The sequence below is a fragment of the Eleutherodactylus coqui genome, chromosome 2 (genome assembly GCF_035609145.1).
Source record: "Eleutherodactylus coqui strain aEleCoq1 chromosome 2, aEleCoq1.hap1, whole genome shotgun sequence".
In the NCBI taxonomy this organism is placed as follows: domain Eukaryota; kingdom Metazoa; phylum Chordata; class Amphibia; order Anura; family Eleutherodactylidae; genus Eleutherodactylus; species Eleutherodactylus coqui.
The window spans coordinates 36571010-36590337 of NC_089838.1; the positions used below are offsets into that span (position 1 = coordinate 36571010).

Genomic DNA, 19328 nt, shown 5'->3' on the forward strand with positions numbered 1-19328 from the left:
TGACACTGGTGCTGTGGGTCCCACCTTGATCATTTATGTACGCAACAGCCATCGTGTTGGTTTGTATCCGTACTGGTAGCCCCGTCAGCTGTGGTGCGAAGTGATGAAGGGACAGTAGAATCGCCTGAAGTTCCAACACATTGTTAGGGTGGTCACCTTTTCAGTCCAAGTGCCTTGCTCTGAATGATTTTTTCCAGCGGCGCCCCATACCCTAAAGCCGGAGAGTCTTGTATCCGTGGTGAGTACTTGCCATTGCAGAGGGTGAGAAAAGAGACTCTCCTTGGATCCATCTGGGACGCTATCAACCAAAGCAGGGAGCGCAGAACCGTCAGCCATAGGGAGTTGTGTTTCGCCAAACAGGACACTGGTGGATCTACTGCTGGTAAAGACAACCACTTTTTAACTAAGCCATCTGGAAAAGGTTTCATGATTTGTAGACTTTGGTTTAGTGAAGTGTTTGTCAGGCAGGCTCCATTCCCTGTTCGATACCTCATCGAACTATTCATAAGGAGGAAATGCTTTAGAACGCTTTAAGCGTTTTAATGGAAAAGCTGCTGCTGATGTAGCCGAAGTTTAATCTGCTACTTGAAAGGTATCCCTTATAGTGACCATCAGGTGATCCACCGTAGTGGAGATTTTTGAAGCCTGTTCATTTATGTCAGAATTGGAGGGGGACTTGGATAGTTCTCCCTCTGATCGACTAATGTCTTAGGAGGGAGATTGTGATCGTGCTTTGAACGGGATGGCTATGCAGGGGATCTAGATCGCCTTGGGTGGGAAAGTCTAGTTCTCTTCCATGGACTACCAGGGGAAGAGCAGTGTATGGAGAAAATCGTCCCCTTCAGACACGTTTTGGAAAAGACTGGACTGTTCTGCCAGTCACCTAGAATTGTGGTAGAGGCTCCGGTAAAGTAATCGACTGCCTGTGACGGGGAACATGCCCAATTCTGTTCAGCGTCTGGTAGGGACTGGACAGGAGATGTGCCAGTAGTCTGTTATACAGCCGCCTGTCGCAATAGAATGCAGTTAGAACACAACGGCTCCAACTGGCTGCATGTAAATTTTGTATTGTAGCGACAGCACGCATAGTAGGTGGCATCGGCTAGCCCGTCTGGAGTTTTCTGATGTGGAGTTGGACATAGCACTAAAACATCCACTGGCAGATGTAACAAAATTTTACAATGTAATCCTACTGCAAGATGTGCTGCAGGAAAGCTAGCCGCCAAGGCAGAGCTTACCTGGTCTGGAGCAGAGTTAAGGATCAAAGAACCCACTGATCTTTGGTGTGGATAAAGAAAAGTGCTGTATCTTTGCCGTGGAACTGCAGGTCCTGGCAAAGTATTCTGACAAAAAAGAATGTGGGGGGGGGGGGGGGGGGGGCTGAGCAGCTCCGGTAAAACGGGGGTACACTATAGCTTGCAGGTCACGTTCAAATTAATGCTGGAACATACTTTTCTTTTCTTCTGAGATTAGGACAGGCAACAGAACAGTTAACTCTGTGCTGTTTGCCCTCATCAATGGATTCAGGACTCCTGTTATGCCAAAAGGTTCTTGACGACCAGTGATATCCAGGTGTGCTTCCTACAGGCACTAACTTAAAACTAGTTGGCTTGGTGCCTGCAGGAGGGGGTATCCTGCTGGTAGGAGGAGCTAACACTTTTCTGCTTTGTGTCCACCTCCTAGAGGTAGTAGCTTCCTAGAGGTAGTAGCTATACCCAGGGTCTTCAGCTGTGTCCCCCAATAATGGCCAAGGACAATGTTTTTGGAATAGTCCCTTTTTAATATAGCTAAAGTCAGAGATTCCATCCATTTGTTACTTTTGGCCTTTTATTTTGGCAATCTGTACTATTTGTTTTATTTCCTATATTTAGATATATAAAAAAAAAGTTCGCAAACACTGAACTTGACAGCATGGCTGGGCGCACTCGACCAAATTGGATTCCTCTTGCGGGAGGCTTGTAGAGGATTGCGGCTGTGAGCCTGGCCAGTGTCCCTGCATACAGCACTAACCTGTATTGCGTATGGCCACGTAGGCTCGCAGGTAGTCACGTGCAGTACAGGTGTTATTTCTTTCTCTATTTACCGCAATGTTAATTGCATATAGGCTGTGCGTCGGGCCGGACCCCTCCATTGACTTCATCGGAGGCCTTCCGAGAGGATTCTGTGGCAAAATGGGGCATGTTGCGATATTTCTTCAGCACGCACAACACACAATCGGTATGCGCAAGTGCGACGGAAAAATCAAAACTACATGCCTCAACGCCTGCGTTTTGGAAATTAAAATCAGTTTGTGTGAGAACCCTCCCCTAAATTTACATGCGAGTTTACATTTTATTTTTATTCTTGAGCAACAATAATGCAGAGCTGCAATGCCATTTTGCAGTTAGATATGCAATGCCGGATGTCCACCGTTCTGATGCACTACATTTGTTCCAAGATTACACTTATCACTGACCTCACAAGAACGGCACCCAGAACCCTTAGTGAATGTAGCTGCAGTGCACGACCACCTCTCCGCTCGCGGACTACGGAGATGGACAACTCCCTCACTCAGATAGAATTGGACTCACAATGGAGACTTGAGATGCTCCATTCCTATGATACCTGGAAGTCCATCAGGTAGACCCCAGCAATTGCATATTTATTTGGCAGGTTTCTGATACAGGTTTGACATTAAATGAAGTATGGCTATGGCTTAGAATATAGCTTTGGGTCCTGACTTGTTTCTGATCCCGTTCTTTGATTTTTGCTGCTCTCTTTTTAGTACCTGAAGAAGGGAAGGGAGACGCAGGGCATGTAAGTAACGAAGAAGACGAGGAAGATCAAGAGAAGGATAGCAAATCTCAGGTAAACCACCGCAATCCGTACTACTATATAAACATTTGTCGGCAGTTACATGATTCGAATATTAACAAACAGGGTATTTAGCTTTATAATGAACAGAATTGTTTTATACTGACATTCCCAAATAGGTATAAAAAAAACCACAAAAATATGCCACAATTTATTTTTTTCAGCATTTAGCGCGGCCTTTCAAAAAGGGACACTAAACACTGTAAAACGCCTCCATTGATTTCAATGGGGCTTCTCAGATGAGCGTTCAAACTCAGCGTTTCTGATGCCTCGATTTTTGAACTCTGCTCTATTTTGTGCGTTTCGGTGCTTTTTAACGCACCTCATCACACATTGTAATGGCGGGGTATGTTAGACCACTCAAACATTTAAAACGTGGTGTTTTAACCCCTTAGTGACCAAGCCTGTTTGCGCCTTAATGACCAGGCCAAATTTTGCAAATCTGACATGTGTCACTTTAACATGGAAAAACACCAGAAAGGTTTTGCATATCCAAGCGATTCTGACATTGTTTTTTCGCCACATGTTGTGCTTCATTTAGGCGAAAAAAATAGACCGATAGAAATTGTGTTTATTTATTAAAAGCGCCAAAATTGGGAAAATTTTGAAAAAATCGTCATTTTTTCACATTTCCAACTGCAATATCTTAAATATGTGCAAACATAATATAGAAATTTTTGCTAAGATTTATATTTCCACCCGTTTACTTTATTTTGGGCGCACATTGGAAAAACTTTCGTTTTTTTTTAACTATTTAGGAGACGTACAAATTTAACATTACTTTTTAGCATTTTGAGGAACACTTTGTTTTCCTATACCAAGCCGAGATTGGAAAGGCTCATGAGTGTCAGAATAATAGATACCCCCCCAAATGACCTCATTTTAAAAACTACACCCCTTAATGTATTCACTGAGGGGTGTCATGAGTATTTTGACCCCACAGTTTTTTTTCAGGAATTAATTCAATTTAGAGGAGAAAAAGTAAAATTTCATATTTTTGCAAATCTGTCATTTTAAAGACATATTTTTTTCCTATAGTTTACATGAAAATCAGGATTTACACCCCAAAATGGATACCCCTATTTCTCCCGTGTTCAGAAATATACCCATTGTGGCCCTATTGTTATATCTGAGTCCACAACGGGGCCCAAAATGAAAGGAGTAGTCAGTGTCTTTCAAAACAGAAATTTTGCTTGAAGTCCTTTTAGGCCCCATAGCACACATGTAGAGTTCTTGAGCGACCAAAACCATAGAAACCCCCCACAAATGACCCCATTTTGAAAACTAGATCCCTTAAGGAATTTATCTAGGGGTGTACTGCATATTTTGACCCCACAGTTTTTGAATGAATTCAAACCAAGCAAAAGGAAAAAATTGTGATTTTCGTTTTTTCGGCAATTCTGTCATTTTAAAAACAGCTTTTTTTGTACAGCACACATATGAAGGAAGACTTGCACCCAAAAATGGATACCCCTGTTTGTCCCGTGTTCAGAGACATACCCATTGTGGCCCTAATCTTATGTCTGGATACACAACGGAGCCCAAAATGAAAGGAGCGACCGGTGGCTTTCGGAACACAAATTTTGCTTGAAGTCCTTTTAGGCCCCATTGCCCACTTGTAGAGTTCTTGAGCGCCCAAAACCATAGAGAACCCCCACAAATGACCCCATTTTGAAAACTAGACTCCTTAACGAATTTATCTAGTGGTGTACTGCGCATTTTGACCCCACAGTTTTTGAATAAATTCAAGCAAAGCAAAAGGAAAAAATTTGGATTTTTGTTTTTTTGGCAATTCTGTCATTTTAAAAACAGCTTTTTTTGTACAGCACACATATGAAGGAAGACTTACACCCCAAAATGGATACCCCTGTTTGTGCTGTTTTCAGAAATATACCCATTGTGGCCCTAATCTTATGTCCGCATGCACAACGGGGCCCAAAATAAAAGGAGTAATCGGTGGCTTTCAGAACATAGATTTTGCTTGAAGTCCTTTTAGGCCCCATTGCCCACTTGTAGAGTTCTTGAGCGCCCAAAACCATATAGAACCCCCACAAATGACCCCATTTTGAAAACTAGACCCCTTAACGAATTTATCTAGGGATGTACTGCATATTTTGACCCCACAGTTTTTGAATAAATTCAAGCAAAGCAGAAGGAAAAAAATAGGATTTTCATTTTTTGGGCTATTGTGTCAATTTAAAAACAGTTTTTTTTGTACAGCACACATATAAATGAAGGCTTTCACCCCAAAATGGATACCCCTGTTTGTCCCGTGTTCAGAAACATACCCATTGTGGCCCTAATAGACTTACAGGACCCATGGCTAGGCCTACAATGAAAGGAATACCCGTTGGATTTCAGGGTACCACTGAATAAATTTCAGGCCCCATTGCCCACTTATAGAGGCATTGAGCGGCCAAAACTATAAAGAACCCCCTCAAATGACCCCATTTTGAAAACTAGACCCCTTAACGAATTCATCTAGGGGTGTACTGCGTATTTTGACCCCACAGTATTTGAATGAATCTAAGCAAAGCAGAAGGAAAAAGTTACGATTTTCAATTTTTTTGACAATTTTTTCAATTTAAAAACAGTTTTTTTGTACAGTGTACATAGGAATGAAGACGTTCACCCCAAAATGGATACCCCCGTTTGTCCCGAGTTCAGAAACATACCCATTGTGGCCCTAATCTACTTACAGGACGCATGGCAAGGCCTATAAAGGACGGAACACCTGTTGGATTTTAGGGCACAACTGAATAAATTCCAGGCCCCATTGCTTATTTGTACAGAATAAAGATTGACTCCCTAAAAATTCCCCCCCTCCCCCTCCACGCCCTTTTTGGCGTTCGCAAATCTTAGATAAAAGTAAAAATGTGAACTGTGTAGTATTTCCGAAGACAGGGGTAATTACGGAGGCTGGTTGGAATGGGCCCATGGGGCAATAAAACCGGGTATCCCCCCCCCCCCCCCCCCCTCCTCTCATGCTTTTTGGGGGTATTTCATGACCTCAGCGGCGGGGATGGGGTGTAAAAAGTGGCGTTCCGTGAGTCTCCGTAAGCTTGATGAGGTGCGGCGGTCTCACACAGAAGGCGCTCAACAAGGTGCTCCTGGAACTGCAGGAAAGCGAGCGTTCCCGGGGCTTCTTGTAAAATACGTATCACAGGTAGCGGTCTGAATAACGCCGGGCTCACGCGGGTGCAGGCGGAATCCGCTTGCGGAGGCCCACAGCGGATCCCATCTGTGAGCCCGGCTGTGACCCTGCGTACGGCTGCGTAATGTACTGCGCATAACTGCCTACTCACACAGGCGGTCATGCACAGTACACCTTTCTTTGTATTTCCCGCACCATCGCTTAGCGATGATGCGGGTACCCGCAGCCCGTATACAATGTAGTTGCGTATGGACTGCGGGTATATTCGCAACCATGGAGCACAATGGGCTCTATGTTGCCGATATCCGCAGTAAAATAGAACCTGCTGCGTTCTCTTTTCTGCGAGTGGATAACGCAATTCTGACCCGCTAATGTGAGCGGAATTGTGTAATCCAATGCGATTGATCTGCGTATTACCACGGATCAGACGCATGCGGAATCCGTCATTCCTATCCGGTCATGTGAGACCGGCCTAAGGTAGATCGCTACCTTTTTATCACGTGACCGGGGAACGCTCAACGAGGCCCCTGGTCACTGCTCCAGGCTCTCTGTGACCGTTGGTCGCTGGGAGCAAGGAGATTTTAAGTTTCCTGGGCTCCCTGACTCCTGCGCATGTGTCCGGCTTTTTGCCGGCAATCGCATGTGCAGAATCCTGGAAGGTCCACGGAGGAAGATTGCGTCGGGATTCAAATACGCAGGCCTCCGGTAAAAAGATTCATCTCCTCTCACCGATCGCATCAGTGAGGGGAGATGAAACTTCAAATTTTTTTTTTTACTTTTACGTGATCGCCATTATTGGATAATGGCGAACACGTGACCAGGAACCGCTCACCGCGGACCCCCATTAAATCTCCATACTCTTGGCTACGTTTTGTAGCCAGGAGCAGGGAGAATTTAAATTATCCTGGCAATCCACAGCTTTTGCGCATGCGCCCGCCATTTTGGCGACGGGCGCGTGTGCAGAAGCTGTGGTAAGGTCCGCGGATAAATCTGGGGGCCTTAGGTACGTACTTTCATCCTCCCTCACGGATATGATCCATGAGGGGAGATGAAACGTACGCTTTTTAAACTTTTTAACTTTTTTTAACTTTTTTTTTTTTTTACTTTTTTACACTTTATTTTCACTTTACATGATCACTGTCATCCATTGGATGACAGTGATCATGTCCCCGGTATAATCTCTCTGCTCCTAGCTACACATGGCAGCCAGAAGCAGAGGGATTTTAAATTCCCCGGGGCTCGAGCCCGTCTGTGCACGCGCCCGATGTCAATCATCGGGCGCGCATGCGCAGACGGGGATTCGGGTCCCGGGACATCGGGACACCGCTGAGGACTGGGGGTGAGTATTTTCACCTCCCCTCATGGATCCGATCCATGAGGGGAGGTGAAACTGACTTTTTTTAAACTTTTTTTTAACTTTTTCGCGATCGCCGCTAACCATTGGATAACGGCGATCGCGGTACCGGGGACCGCTCACCGCAGTCCCCGCTGACATCTCCTGCCTCCCGGCTACCTACAGGAGCCGGGAGCCAGGAGATTTTAAATCTCCCGCGCCGCCGAGCCTTCTGCGCATGCGGCTGACGTAATGCCGCCTGGCGCGCATGCGCAGAAGACCGGCTTCGGGCCCCGGAGCGGCAGGAGAGCGGGGAGCAGCGTGCCAGACCTCGGTGAGTAATTTCAGCTGCTCCGATGGATCCGATCCATCGGAGCAGCTGAATCTTTAACTTTTATGTACATTTATTTACTTTTTTTGCGATCGGCGCTATCCATTGCATAGCGCCGATCGCAATGCCGGGGGGGGCTCCGAACAGCCCGGGATGACAGCTCCATGCTGTCAGCTACCTGCGGACACCGACAGCATGGAGCTGTCACGTCCACAGCCCGAGGGGCACTATTCTCTGCAGGAAGCATGTTTTTACGTCCTCAGAGAATAGAGCCCACTTCGGGAGGACGTAAAAACACTATGGGCTGGTCGTTAAGGGGTTAATAGACCCGTGTGTGAGCAGCCTTAAGCAAATCTTTATGGTTTCCCCCCCCCCCCCCCTTTTCTATTCCTTCATTCAATGGGCTTTTTTTTTTTGTCACCTTTTAACTGCGTTTAACTTCGTCTTAAGACTCTACCTGCTTTATGTTGAAGGGAGGTAGTCTTGGTGAGACGAACCCTAACTTGTGACACCCCCTTGCAGAGTGAAACTGGTTCTTAAGGGTCCTTTAGGGTGCATCGACATTGTGTTGTGCGCAGATACTGCAAAAACCGATGACCGCTCATAGAAAACTCCACATGCCTCACAGGTCTTCTATATAAAAACATTAAAACAGATTATAGGAAAACTAGCAGTCCCAACAGTCATAGCAGCTGGGACCTGCCATCTCACAACTGGAGAGCCGAAGCTTGCAGACCGCTGTACACCGCTGAAGCGACAAACGTGGATTTCTCTTGGCCATGCAAGCACGTTTGTCCTTTATTTACACGGCTAGTAATTGTCTTGTCAAGTTCTACAGCTGTAGGTGGCAGCATTGCTGAACCATTGGCTTGTATATCTACCTATATCCCTCGTTTATGTAATCGCAATTGGTTGTGCAGAATAGACCATGCGTCCATTTAATATGTATGTCTGCAAACTGGCGTAAACAAGACAGTGACAACAAATAGGGGGTCGTATGTCATGCAGTAATGTAACAATGTTTCCCATTTGTCCTAATGTTGGAGAACAAAGTAACCTTTTAACTACGAGCACATGAACGTCGCTGTGTGCATTATATGTAGAGATGAGGCAAACTACTCAAGCGAGTAGTGCCTTATTCGAGTACCTGCCCGCTCGTCTCTAAAGATTCGGCTGCTGGCACGGGTGACAGATGAGTTGCGGCAGTGAGGGGGGGGGGGGGGGGGGGGAAGATCTCCCCGTTCTCCCCCGCCGGCCCCCAAATCTTTAGAGACGAGCGGGCAGGTACTCTAATAAGTCACTACTCAAGTAGTTTGCCTTATAGAGTATGCTCGCTCATCTCTAATTATATGGCTTTCCATGTATTTAAAACAGCCCATGGAACTCGTTCATCAATTAGTATCAGTTGCGTTTTGTTTTTCCTTTAATGCTAAATGAAAAGTTTTTTTGGTCTTAAGTGTTGTATTTATTTTTTCAGGACGACGATATGAGAAGATCCCCAAGAAATCGAAAACCTAGAAGGGATTAAAAAATATATTGGGATCAAATCCACCAACGAACTTGAAATATTTGGCAAGTTTAATATAAAAAGCTTGCAGTTTCTACAGAGTTGCAACGAAAAAAAAATGACCACCCTGGTTCTCAGTATACTAAAGCCACAAGATCCAGTCGCCGGGAATTCAGCGTGTATACCACTGTGGCAAAACAAGTCCCTGATTTCTATGTTTAACCTTAGTTGACCTCTCTGTGGGGATATGCAGTGTATGATAAACTAACTGTACTGTTTGATTTTAAAGATCTTTTTAAAAGAACAATATAGTATTGCCAAAACTCTTCCAAACGTCAGTGTAATAAAATGTATTAATCCTAGAAAGAAATGGAGAACATTAGGAAACTGTTAGCCATTAAAAGCAGAGGTTCTTTCCTTTGAAGAACTTGTTTGGTCCTCTATCCACTATAACGTGTTCCCTTTAAATTGTTTTTTTTTGTTAGGTTTACTTGCTCCTCTTATCTTTACCAAGAGTACCCTCTAAACATGCAGTACATGCTAATTGGGCTCTAGAAGGCATGTTTCTACCCTGATTCCATGCATGCTGCCTTTTTGGGTTTTGTTAAGCCGCTTGCACTGTCTGATAAAAGTTGGCCTTACGGACCAAATCAAGGAGAGAAAAAAATAACCCACAAACCCGTGAAGTTGTCTTTAAGCAGGTTCAAGATCTTGTCCCTCTTCTGTGTGTGCGCATATGTAAATATAAATATATACATACAGTATATCATTTGCTTTGTGTGATTTCTTAGTTCACTTACAGTTGTCCATCGTTTAGTACTTTCATTGCTTCCTCTTTGTAGTGAATTTACTTTAACGTCTTAAAGTATAGGTTCACTTAAAAATATATATATCTCGGCTGTTTCAATGAATGACAAAGAACATGATATAGGCTGCTGCCACTAGGAGGTGTGAAACTAAGGAGACTGTGGCTCCTCCTACTCGGGCTATACCCAGCCTACAGTTACTGAGCTAACTGGTTTTAGCTTGGTGTCAGTAGGAGGCAGACGCTGCTATGGTTTCCCCAGATCCTCTTCTATTTAAGTGTTATGCTCTTTTTTTACATGGGATGATTCTCGTTTAAATGAGCAAGTGACGTCAGCGCTAGTTCGCACTTGTGCAAAATTCGCTGAGAATCACTCACTACTTGCTCGGTACTTCACATTCCTATATGAAACACTAAGCGGGGGTTGTTTAGACATAACAAGAAGTGAGCAAACAGCGATTATTTTTATGTAGGCTGAAACTGAGCGCCAAACAAAAAATGCGCAATGGCTTCGTGTTTAGACGCAACGATTACCACGCACTTTCGTTCAAATTTTGAGCCACAATCGCTGCGTGTAAATGGGCCATAGGTAGTTCCAATTTTCTGACCTTTATTTTTTAAAGGTAGGGACTCTATCTTTCCCCACTGCAAGACAAGAGAACAGTACTGAGAAGTCCGTTTCCCCGGACCTGCTAATGGCCTGCCCATAGGCACCAGTTTCTCTAGATGGTTACTGCCTGCCTATCGGGTGTGGTGCGTTGCATTAAGGCCTCAAGGAAAACTTCCTAAAGTGAGGGCTCTGTTCTCTACAAAACTGATAAGTAATAACCTTCTCTTTCCCTCAACCCAGTCCTCCTTTCTGGTCCCTGAGCTCCCCTGTATTGCCATGAACCCCTCCTTTCAGGGTTAGGGCACATGCTGGGTAGTGCACAATCAGGCCTTGGCTCTATGACTTTGCAAGACCACTACTTGGTCCTCCATCCGTACTTTTCCCAGATTCTACAAGGTACACCTTTGCATCAGCAGATGCAGGCAGCAGTGGCTCAGCATTCCACCTAAAGTTTATTTCCCTTCCCAACACAAGAGACTACTTTAGGGCATCCTGTGTCTTCCAATGAAATGACAGGGGGAAAAAAAGGATTTTTGTCATACCATAAACCAGTTATCCTAGTCTTTATTGGGGGATCTGGGTCCCACCAATTATTTTATTTTTTTTTTGACGTTACAATGCCAATTTTTTTATTGTTTTGCAGTTTTTCTTTTGGTGTTCTGATGTTTTTTTTCAGCATGACCTCTTCCTACTGCGGATGTATAAACAGATTTCACTTCGTGCTTGTAGGCTGGCTATAGCCTGCATAGGAGAAGCCAACTTTTTTTTCTTAGTGTTACACCTCCTAATGGTAGCAGTGCATACCATGGTCCTCTTCACCCACCTCTCCAATGAAGAAGACTTGAGCCTTTATGGTAATGCAAAAGTCCCCTTTTAAACCTAAAAATAGACGTTTATTGTATACTTGGCTTTTGAGTTTTGATTCTTGCAACAACATCTTCTAAAAGTGGGAAAGTGGTTGCTGCACAGTACAGTCTCCCTTAATGCCTTATAACGCAAAACAAAAGCAAAGACTGGCGCTGCTTGTGAAACCCTATTGCAACAATTCAACCAATTAGTGGGTCTGCTATGAATGCACGCCACGCAATGGGCTAGCACTGCTTGCTGCACTCGGTGGGGCCCAACTAGATAGAAGACGCAAGATAAAATGGCACACACCACAGTCAGATAAGTAGAATTCTTCATTAGCATGGAGACAGGAAAGCAATACGTTTCAGGCTGCATGGCCTCTTCATCAGGTAAGTCAACAGTCTTATAAGGCAATTAAGGGTGGTCCAGACTGTAGTGCCAGTGTGCTTTCCAGCAGTTATCTGTTACTCTTCTTTTATGCAGAATCTTTTCGATTAAACCAAAACTAAATATTAATATATTTTTAGGCTAATCAGCTGTTTTATGTAACCTTTTAGCAAAAAATGAACCTACACTTTAATCATCCATTTTACTTGTTACTTGAATTTATTTAAAGAGATACGAGCCCAAATTGAGTTAAAGCAACACAGACTTGCTTCCAGTGTTAGACCGTTATACTGTTAGTCTGTTACCTGCCAGCGACCTATACATGGTGGAGGTGACCATCAATTGGGATGAACCCTTATTCAGCCAACCAGGAATTAACTTTAGAAGTCAGCATTTTGGTGAATGCCGGTTCATTCCAGTCTACTTCCACTGCCACGAGTACACTGTAATGCTTCAATTTTGGGGTTCTAGCCTAAATATCTGCATACAAGTATTCAAGTAAACTTAGTTTCTGCCATCTCTTCTCATACTGTATGCAAAACACAGATTACAAAATTAGTGGCATTGACACTTGATACTGTTTAGGTAGCATGACGTTGTTTTTGGCACCCCCAACTGTACAATGGTCTTTGCAAAAAAAAAAAAGCCAGTAGTTTTTAGTTTTTTTTCTTTCATCTTGTGATCTAAAAACCTTGAGATTGACATTGATTTACACCCATGAATATCGTCACTAGCTGCAGTAGTGGTACAGCAGCAGGGAGAAGTCGTTAACCTTGCTGTGTGACATAGCAGATATTTAGGATAGACCTTGCTCGCAGTCAGACTCGCTGTAAACGTGAAGTTATGTGTTTTGTGTTTTGGTTATGTTACTTTTGTTCCTCATTTTGCTCTTGTTGCAGTTGCATCATAAATTATATTGTTGATGTAGGGATTCAGAGACTGAACACAAAATAAAGCTTTTATAAAAAAAAAAATACCTAAATGGTTTTATTATGGCTTTTCTCCTGTTAAATTTATGCAATATATGCAAAATAGTTTGGGCTTTGTGGGTTTTTTTTTTTTGTTAAATTTGAATTCATTGTATAGAATGCAAGAATGATTTGTGAAGCTTAAATGGGCCAAATGCCGCCCATAGTAACATTACTGTGCCTGTGTAAACATTGAAGGGGGATGCTGGACAATAAAGCAAACCCTCATCTCCCCCCCCCCCCCCCCCATATGATGTCCATATGCCCTAAAAAAAAAACCATTCAAACAAGGTTTGTCTTAAGTCCATCTTCTATGTAGCTATTTCAACATGCAGTCTTATTATGATATTTTTTTTAATGCACAGCATTTCTTGTCCATGACACTGGGGGATGCAGTGTGGACCGTGGGTATAGTTACTGTCACTAGGAGGTGGACACTAAAAAAAAAAAAGTGTTAGCGCCTCCTACTAGCTATACCCCTCCTGCAGGCACCAAGTAATCTGTTTTAGCCTAGTGTTCGTAGGAGGCAGACCTCCTGTTAACTGTCTTCTGTCCTTTTTCCACGACTACCTTCAGGAATACAGTGCAGGCACTAGGACTCTCTGGTACCCCACTGAGGAGCGCTAACAGCATAGAGCCAACCACCATGTTGTCTTCACCATGAGGTAAGTATTCCACCCTTTGTCACTCCTAACCTCTCACCCACTGGATGGGAGCCCCACCTCTCCCACGAAGACCCCTACTACAACCCCCATCATACTTCTCGAGGCTCTTCACCATAGTTTAGCTCCTCTACAGTGCTCCCTTCCTGGTGCGCCAGTGCTTATTTCAAATTTTTTTTTTCCATCAATGAGCCAGTTTTCCCCACCGATGCTTCTTTATCCCCTTTCTCCATGATATTGCTAAGATCTTAGGGGGTATGATACTACTTTAATCACCCAATTGGTGGCTACACTTACAGAGGTGGACGCATAGGCTCTATTTAGCCTGTTGGTGCCCCTTCAGGGAATAAGTACTTCCTGGAGAATCCTTCAATCATTGCGGTGTGCCCTTTTTGCTTACGTTCCCACTAGTTCCTGTGCGCTTGTCGGTTACCATGCTTCCCAGGGCTAAGTCTGCTCTCAGGTCATTTTCCTACTTCTCTCTGGTTTTGGCATCCTCTCCTCAGCTGAGACCCTGTGGTACCTCTAGTGGCTTTTCTCACAGCAGGTATAGGATAGGGTAGACCCTGCGTGCTGGCTAACTACTTGTGCCCTTTCTGCAGCACCCATAGTAGAAGGCAAATTAGACCCGGACGCAATGTCTGACTCAAGGGCAAAATGCTCCAAACAGGCTGCAGGCACAGACTGATGCATTTTGCATGCTCTCACTGTCATACCAAATATTCATGCAGGCAGTTTAAACTGCGGTGTACTGTTTGCCTCCCATTGAGAGATGCTCAAAGCAAACTGCCTACTGGCCCACTCGCAACTACAGCCCCGGCAGCTGCTGAACCAAAAATGGGTGTGTTCTCATGCAGTTCGGGACCTCACGAAAGCATCAAAGACCATCATTGACATAGTGGATAGGTGTTTCCGTTTGCAACCGCGTCTGGCTGAGACTCCTAACACCGTGGCCCCTACCATGGAAGACCCTGGAAGCTGTCTAAACAATGTCGCTTACGACAAACCTGAGTCGCCAGCCCTATACATGGACACGCTCTGAGCTTTCTCCCCGCCCCCACCTCACCCCCCACCCATGGACGACACTTGCTGCTTGGAAAGTGAAGTGTCTTCAGTCTCCCTTTTAATTTAGATCTGGATGAGGAACTATCGTCCAACCTATCTGTAGTTTATAGTTTTGATAACTGCAGTGAAGGGTACCCTGCAGACGAAAGATCCAGACCTAGATGCATCTGCAGGGGAAGTCTTTCAGACATCCAAGACTGTCCCCTAAGATCTTTCCTTTCCACAGGGAATTTGAAGACCTCGTGACCAGGGAATGAAGTGTCCCTGCCAAGAGTTTCACTAAAACGGAGCACTCAGATATTTATGTACTCTTTTTTTCCAGGGAAGTCCATAAAGAAATGGGTATTGTGCCTATCTGTAGACCCTCTGTCTATGGCAGATATCTGCGATGAGCTAGAATCACTGGCCAAAACCTCTTTTGAGGTGGTAAGTTCAGCCCTGCGACCTGTTTGCTTCTGCTTGGGTCAGCAGGGCTACTGCTGAAAGGGTGAAGCAATTTTGTGCCACAGCATTCTCTCCAAATCTTCCCCGGAAGGACTCATAGATATTGTGTAACAAATCATCCATGCAGGCAAATACCTTTTACGAAGCCTCCCTGGATGCGGCCAGACTAGTGGCTTGGGCTTCTACGGCCTCCATAGCAACATGAAGGACCTTGTGGCTGGGATGCTGCTGCAGCGTCTAAAAGGTCCTCAACTGGACTTCGCTTTTGCAGGTTCTCACCTCCTTGACGCTCAGCTAGACTAAATTATTTTGGAAGCTGCACATGGTAAAAGCTCCCACCTACCTCAGAACAGGTCTAGCTGAAAGAGGGTGCCTTTTCTGAGAAGACCTCAATTTCGTTCCTTTTGCCGCTCCAGTCCCCGTACCGCGGGTACCAAGAAAACCACTCGGGATCGCCGGAAGAAACTTTTCTTCAGCCCCCAACCCTCCTGGTATCCCTGCACACAGGCTCCCAAGCCCTTCGCCACCAAATTCTCCACATTAAGGGCAGCCCACGCCCACCTCAGTGACTCAGGGTGGAGGATGATTTGCCCACTGTCGAGACATCTGGTTTTCCCACGTCTCTGATGCTTTTGTCCAGAAGGTCATTTCTTTAGGGTATGCCATAGTTTGTGAACTGCCCTCAGGACCGTTTCTTCAGCTCCAGACTTTCAATCAAGCGATATGCCAGCTCCTCGGCCAAGCTATAATCATCCCAGTTCCATTTGTGTAGCATTTCACAGGTTTTTATACTTTTTTTTTTTGTTTGGTTCCCTAAAAGGATGAGTGTCTACCCTATTCTAGACTTTAAGAAACAAACTGCGACGGTAACGAGAGGGCATCCGCTGCATTTAGAGGAAAGCAGGTTTCATCACCAACATAGAAAGGGGTTCTTTACTGTAAGAGCAGTTAGACACTGGAACTCTCTGCCTGAGGATGTGGGGATGGCAAAATCCATAGAGGAGTTTAAAAGGGGACTTGATGTCTTTCTGCAGCGGAAGGATATTACAGGATATAAATCTTAGGCTAATTGTTAATCCGGGTATACAGGCAGGTAGGAAGGTTGATCCAGGGAATAGTCTGATTCCCATTAGGGAGTCGGGAAGGAATTTTTTTCCCCAAAAGGGCTAATTGGCTGCTGCTCTTGGGTTTTTTTTTGCCTTCCTCTGGATCAACAACACAGGAGGATAAATAGGCTGAACTAGATGGACATTGTCTTCATTCGGCCTTACAAACTATGCTACTATAAACTATATGTGAAAGTCTGGCATTTCCGGATGGGCTCTCTAAAGTTGGTGATCGGATTCATGGAACAGGGTGAATTCTTGGCATCCATCAACATTAAGGATGCTTAACTCCATGTGCCCATCTGCAGATTGCCTCCATGTTTTCTGTGCTTCACAGTGATTGGAATACTACCAGTTTGTGGCTTACCCATTTAGGTTGGCCACGGCTCCGTGAGTGTTCCCAAAAAAACCTGGAAGCAGTGATGGCTTACTACAATCCAGGGGGATTGCCACTATTCCCTATTTTAACATCCTATTAACTTCTCACTCAGCCGCTCTAGAGAGTTTCCATATCATCCACCTGAGGTAGTTTATAATCAACCCCAAAGACCTCTCTTCCCTTCTCAGCGTCTAGAATTTTGGGGCCTGGCCTTTGACAAGATAAGTTCCCATGTTATGCTACCATCCTTGCAAATTCAGACTTCGATCCCCATTTGACATTGCGAGATTCCTGTGGTTAAGTCTCTTCGTTCAAGGTGATTCCATTCAGCCAATTCCATGCCAGACCTCTCCAGTGGACAATCCTCTCTCGAAGGGACAAATTTGGCCACCTGCTCGATTAGAGAATCTGATTTTCCCAGGACGCTTCATCAATCTCTTAACAGGTAGCTGGAATCTCCTCTAGTTCACAAAGGGTGATCCTTCTTGATACTACAGTGGTTGGTGCTGAACATGAATGCCAGTCTGCCCAGATGGGGAGGGAAATTACACAACCTCAGAGCATGGAAAGTGGACAGTACAGGAGTCATCGCTCCTATCAAATTTGAGAACTTCAGGCCACAGTACTGTTGCTCTGTCACTTTGCTCCACAACTGTTGGGGTTTCTAGTCTGTATACAAACAGACAACATGATGGCTGTCACATAAATCATCAAGGTGGAACTCGCAGCTCAGCAGTCATGGAAAAGTGAAAAAAAATCCTAGTATGGATGGAAATACACCTTCCAGCAATCTCCGCATTCCACATACTAGGCAACTGGATAGTAGACTAAACAGTCAACCCAGGACAATGGGAAATCCGCCCCACTATCTTTCAAAACCCATACCACAGATCGGGTATCCGAGATGTCAACATTAAGTCCAGAATCAATTGCAAGATTCCAACCTTCGTATCTGGGTCAAAAGATCCCCAAGTGCATGCAGTGGACGCTTTTGTAATTTAGTGAGTAGACTTCAAGTTCTTGTACATATTTCCCCCATTCCCGCTCATTCCGCTTCTCGTCAAGAAGATCAAACAGGAAGGTCTTCCAGTGGTATTTATGGCTCTGGGCTGACCTTGACGCACATGGGATGCAGACTTAGTTGACCTACTCTTTGTGGTGCCTTAATGCTTTTTGAGACTATCACTTGCACCACTCTTCCATCCAACTTTAGCAACACTTCATCTAACGGTGTGGCGGTTAATCTCTAACAAAGAGGGATATCAAACAAGTCTCAAAATAGAAAAAAACTGGGTTGTTGTGTTGTCCCCCAATGAACAAGGCAAGAAAAAGATTTTAGGCAAATACAAAAATCTCATTTTCTCATCCTTGTCATTGGGGGACGCAGCTTGGACTGCGGGCCATTCTAGAACAGGTCCACGTGGCTGTTTTGCAGATATGAAGGGCAGAAGCTCCATTACAAGCTGCCCAAGAGGTGTCCATAACCCGAGTCGAATGTGCAGTAACACAGAAGGAAAGATCTCTGCACTGTGCATGGGATGCTTCTACCACAGCTGACCTGATCAAGCGTGAAATGATCACCTTGGAAGCCCCAAAGCTTTTTCTAAGATAGTCGGGAATCACGAAAAAGGGAGTCAGTGCACCTGAAAGTGGAATTTTGAGCTAAATAGATTCTCGGAGCACAAACTAAATCTAGAGTGTGCCCTCAGATGCGAGTCTGCAGGGCAGAAGGATTGCAGCACAATGTCCTCATTGATGTGGAATGACACTACCTTTGGTAAGAAGGGCACGGAAGAATACAGTTAAAGAAGGCTTCAAATCAATGGAAGCCGTCCGATCCATGTCCTGTCCATAGCTGATACTGCGGATGGGCCGCGGTACTGCGCATGTCTGACGGTGAGGCGTGAGGATCATGCACAGTACGGTAAACCCGGAATTGCTGCAGCCTGCAAGACACAGGTACGCAGGCCTCACCAGCTGCTGGTATGGGTGGATTCCATGCGGGTTTCCCCACACGGCATCCGACTTGCCTGTGGACATGTGGCCTAAATGGGGTAATTAATAAAGTTTAGCCCACAGAAACGTTTTAAAAAAAATTTAATTTCTGCTCGGATCTACGTGTAGTGGCCGGCTCTTGTAATTGGCATGCCTCGTGTTGATTTCAATGAGAGCCGCATTTGCAGTTACAACCGCTGACCACTACACGAAGGTCGAAGCAAAGTAATTACACCACTGTCAGCAGGCAATCAGCTGGTCAGTCGGGGTCCCAATCGATGGACCCCGGCTGATCAACTATTGATGACCTATCCTATTATCCCCAGAAAATCTCTTTCAAGTTTTATTTCCTCACCGCTTTGATCGGGGTGAGGAGATAAAATGTCTCACCAGAGGCATCCAGATTTGTCCCCTAACACGATCCTCCTCCACGGACCTTCACTGCCTTCTGCATATACGCTCGCAATATAGCCAATGTGTGCGCAGAAGCCGGACAGGGCCTGGGAAATTTAAAATTTCCTTGCTCCCAGCTAAGATAGCCGAAAGCCTGGAGCAATGAATGGAGGCCCCGGTGTGCTGTCCCTGGTTACATGATCACCATTATCCAATCATATAAAAAGGTAGTGATCTACCTCATACAGATCTCTACCATTAATGCCTACATAATTTACAAGAAGTTCTTGGAAACCCTCACTTTCCTGCAATTCCAAGAACAGCTTGTTGAGCGCCTTCTGTTTAAGACTTCTGCACCTCAGTAAGCTTATGAGTCTGAGGAGGTTCAAAAGCTTAGAGTGCCAATTTCTACACCCCATCCCTGCCACTGAGGTCAAGAAATGCCCCTAAAAAAGTGTTGGGTCTGCAGCAAGCATGGGAGGAGGGA

General features: G+C 44.9%; 1 protein-coding gene across 1 annotated transcript in view; it reads left to right on the forward strand.

The window, feature by feature from the left end:
- Nucleotides 1–9942, forward strand: part of CANX (calnexin) — a 41381-nt gene extending 31439 nt beyond the window's left edge. Inside the window, exons 14-15 of the mRNA XM_066590572.1 lie at nt 2765–2847; nt 9149–9942. Coding sequence (XP_066446669.1) covers nt 2765–2847; nt 9149–9199 — 134 coding nt within the window. The 3' untranslated portion in view covers nt 9200–9942. The remainder of the gene's footprint in view (nt 1–2764; nt 2848–9148) is intronic.
- Nucleotides 9943–19328: the final 9386 nt, after the last annotated feature.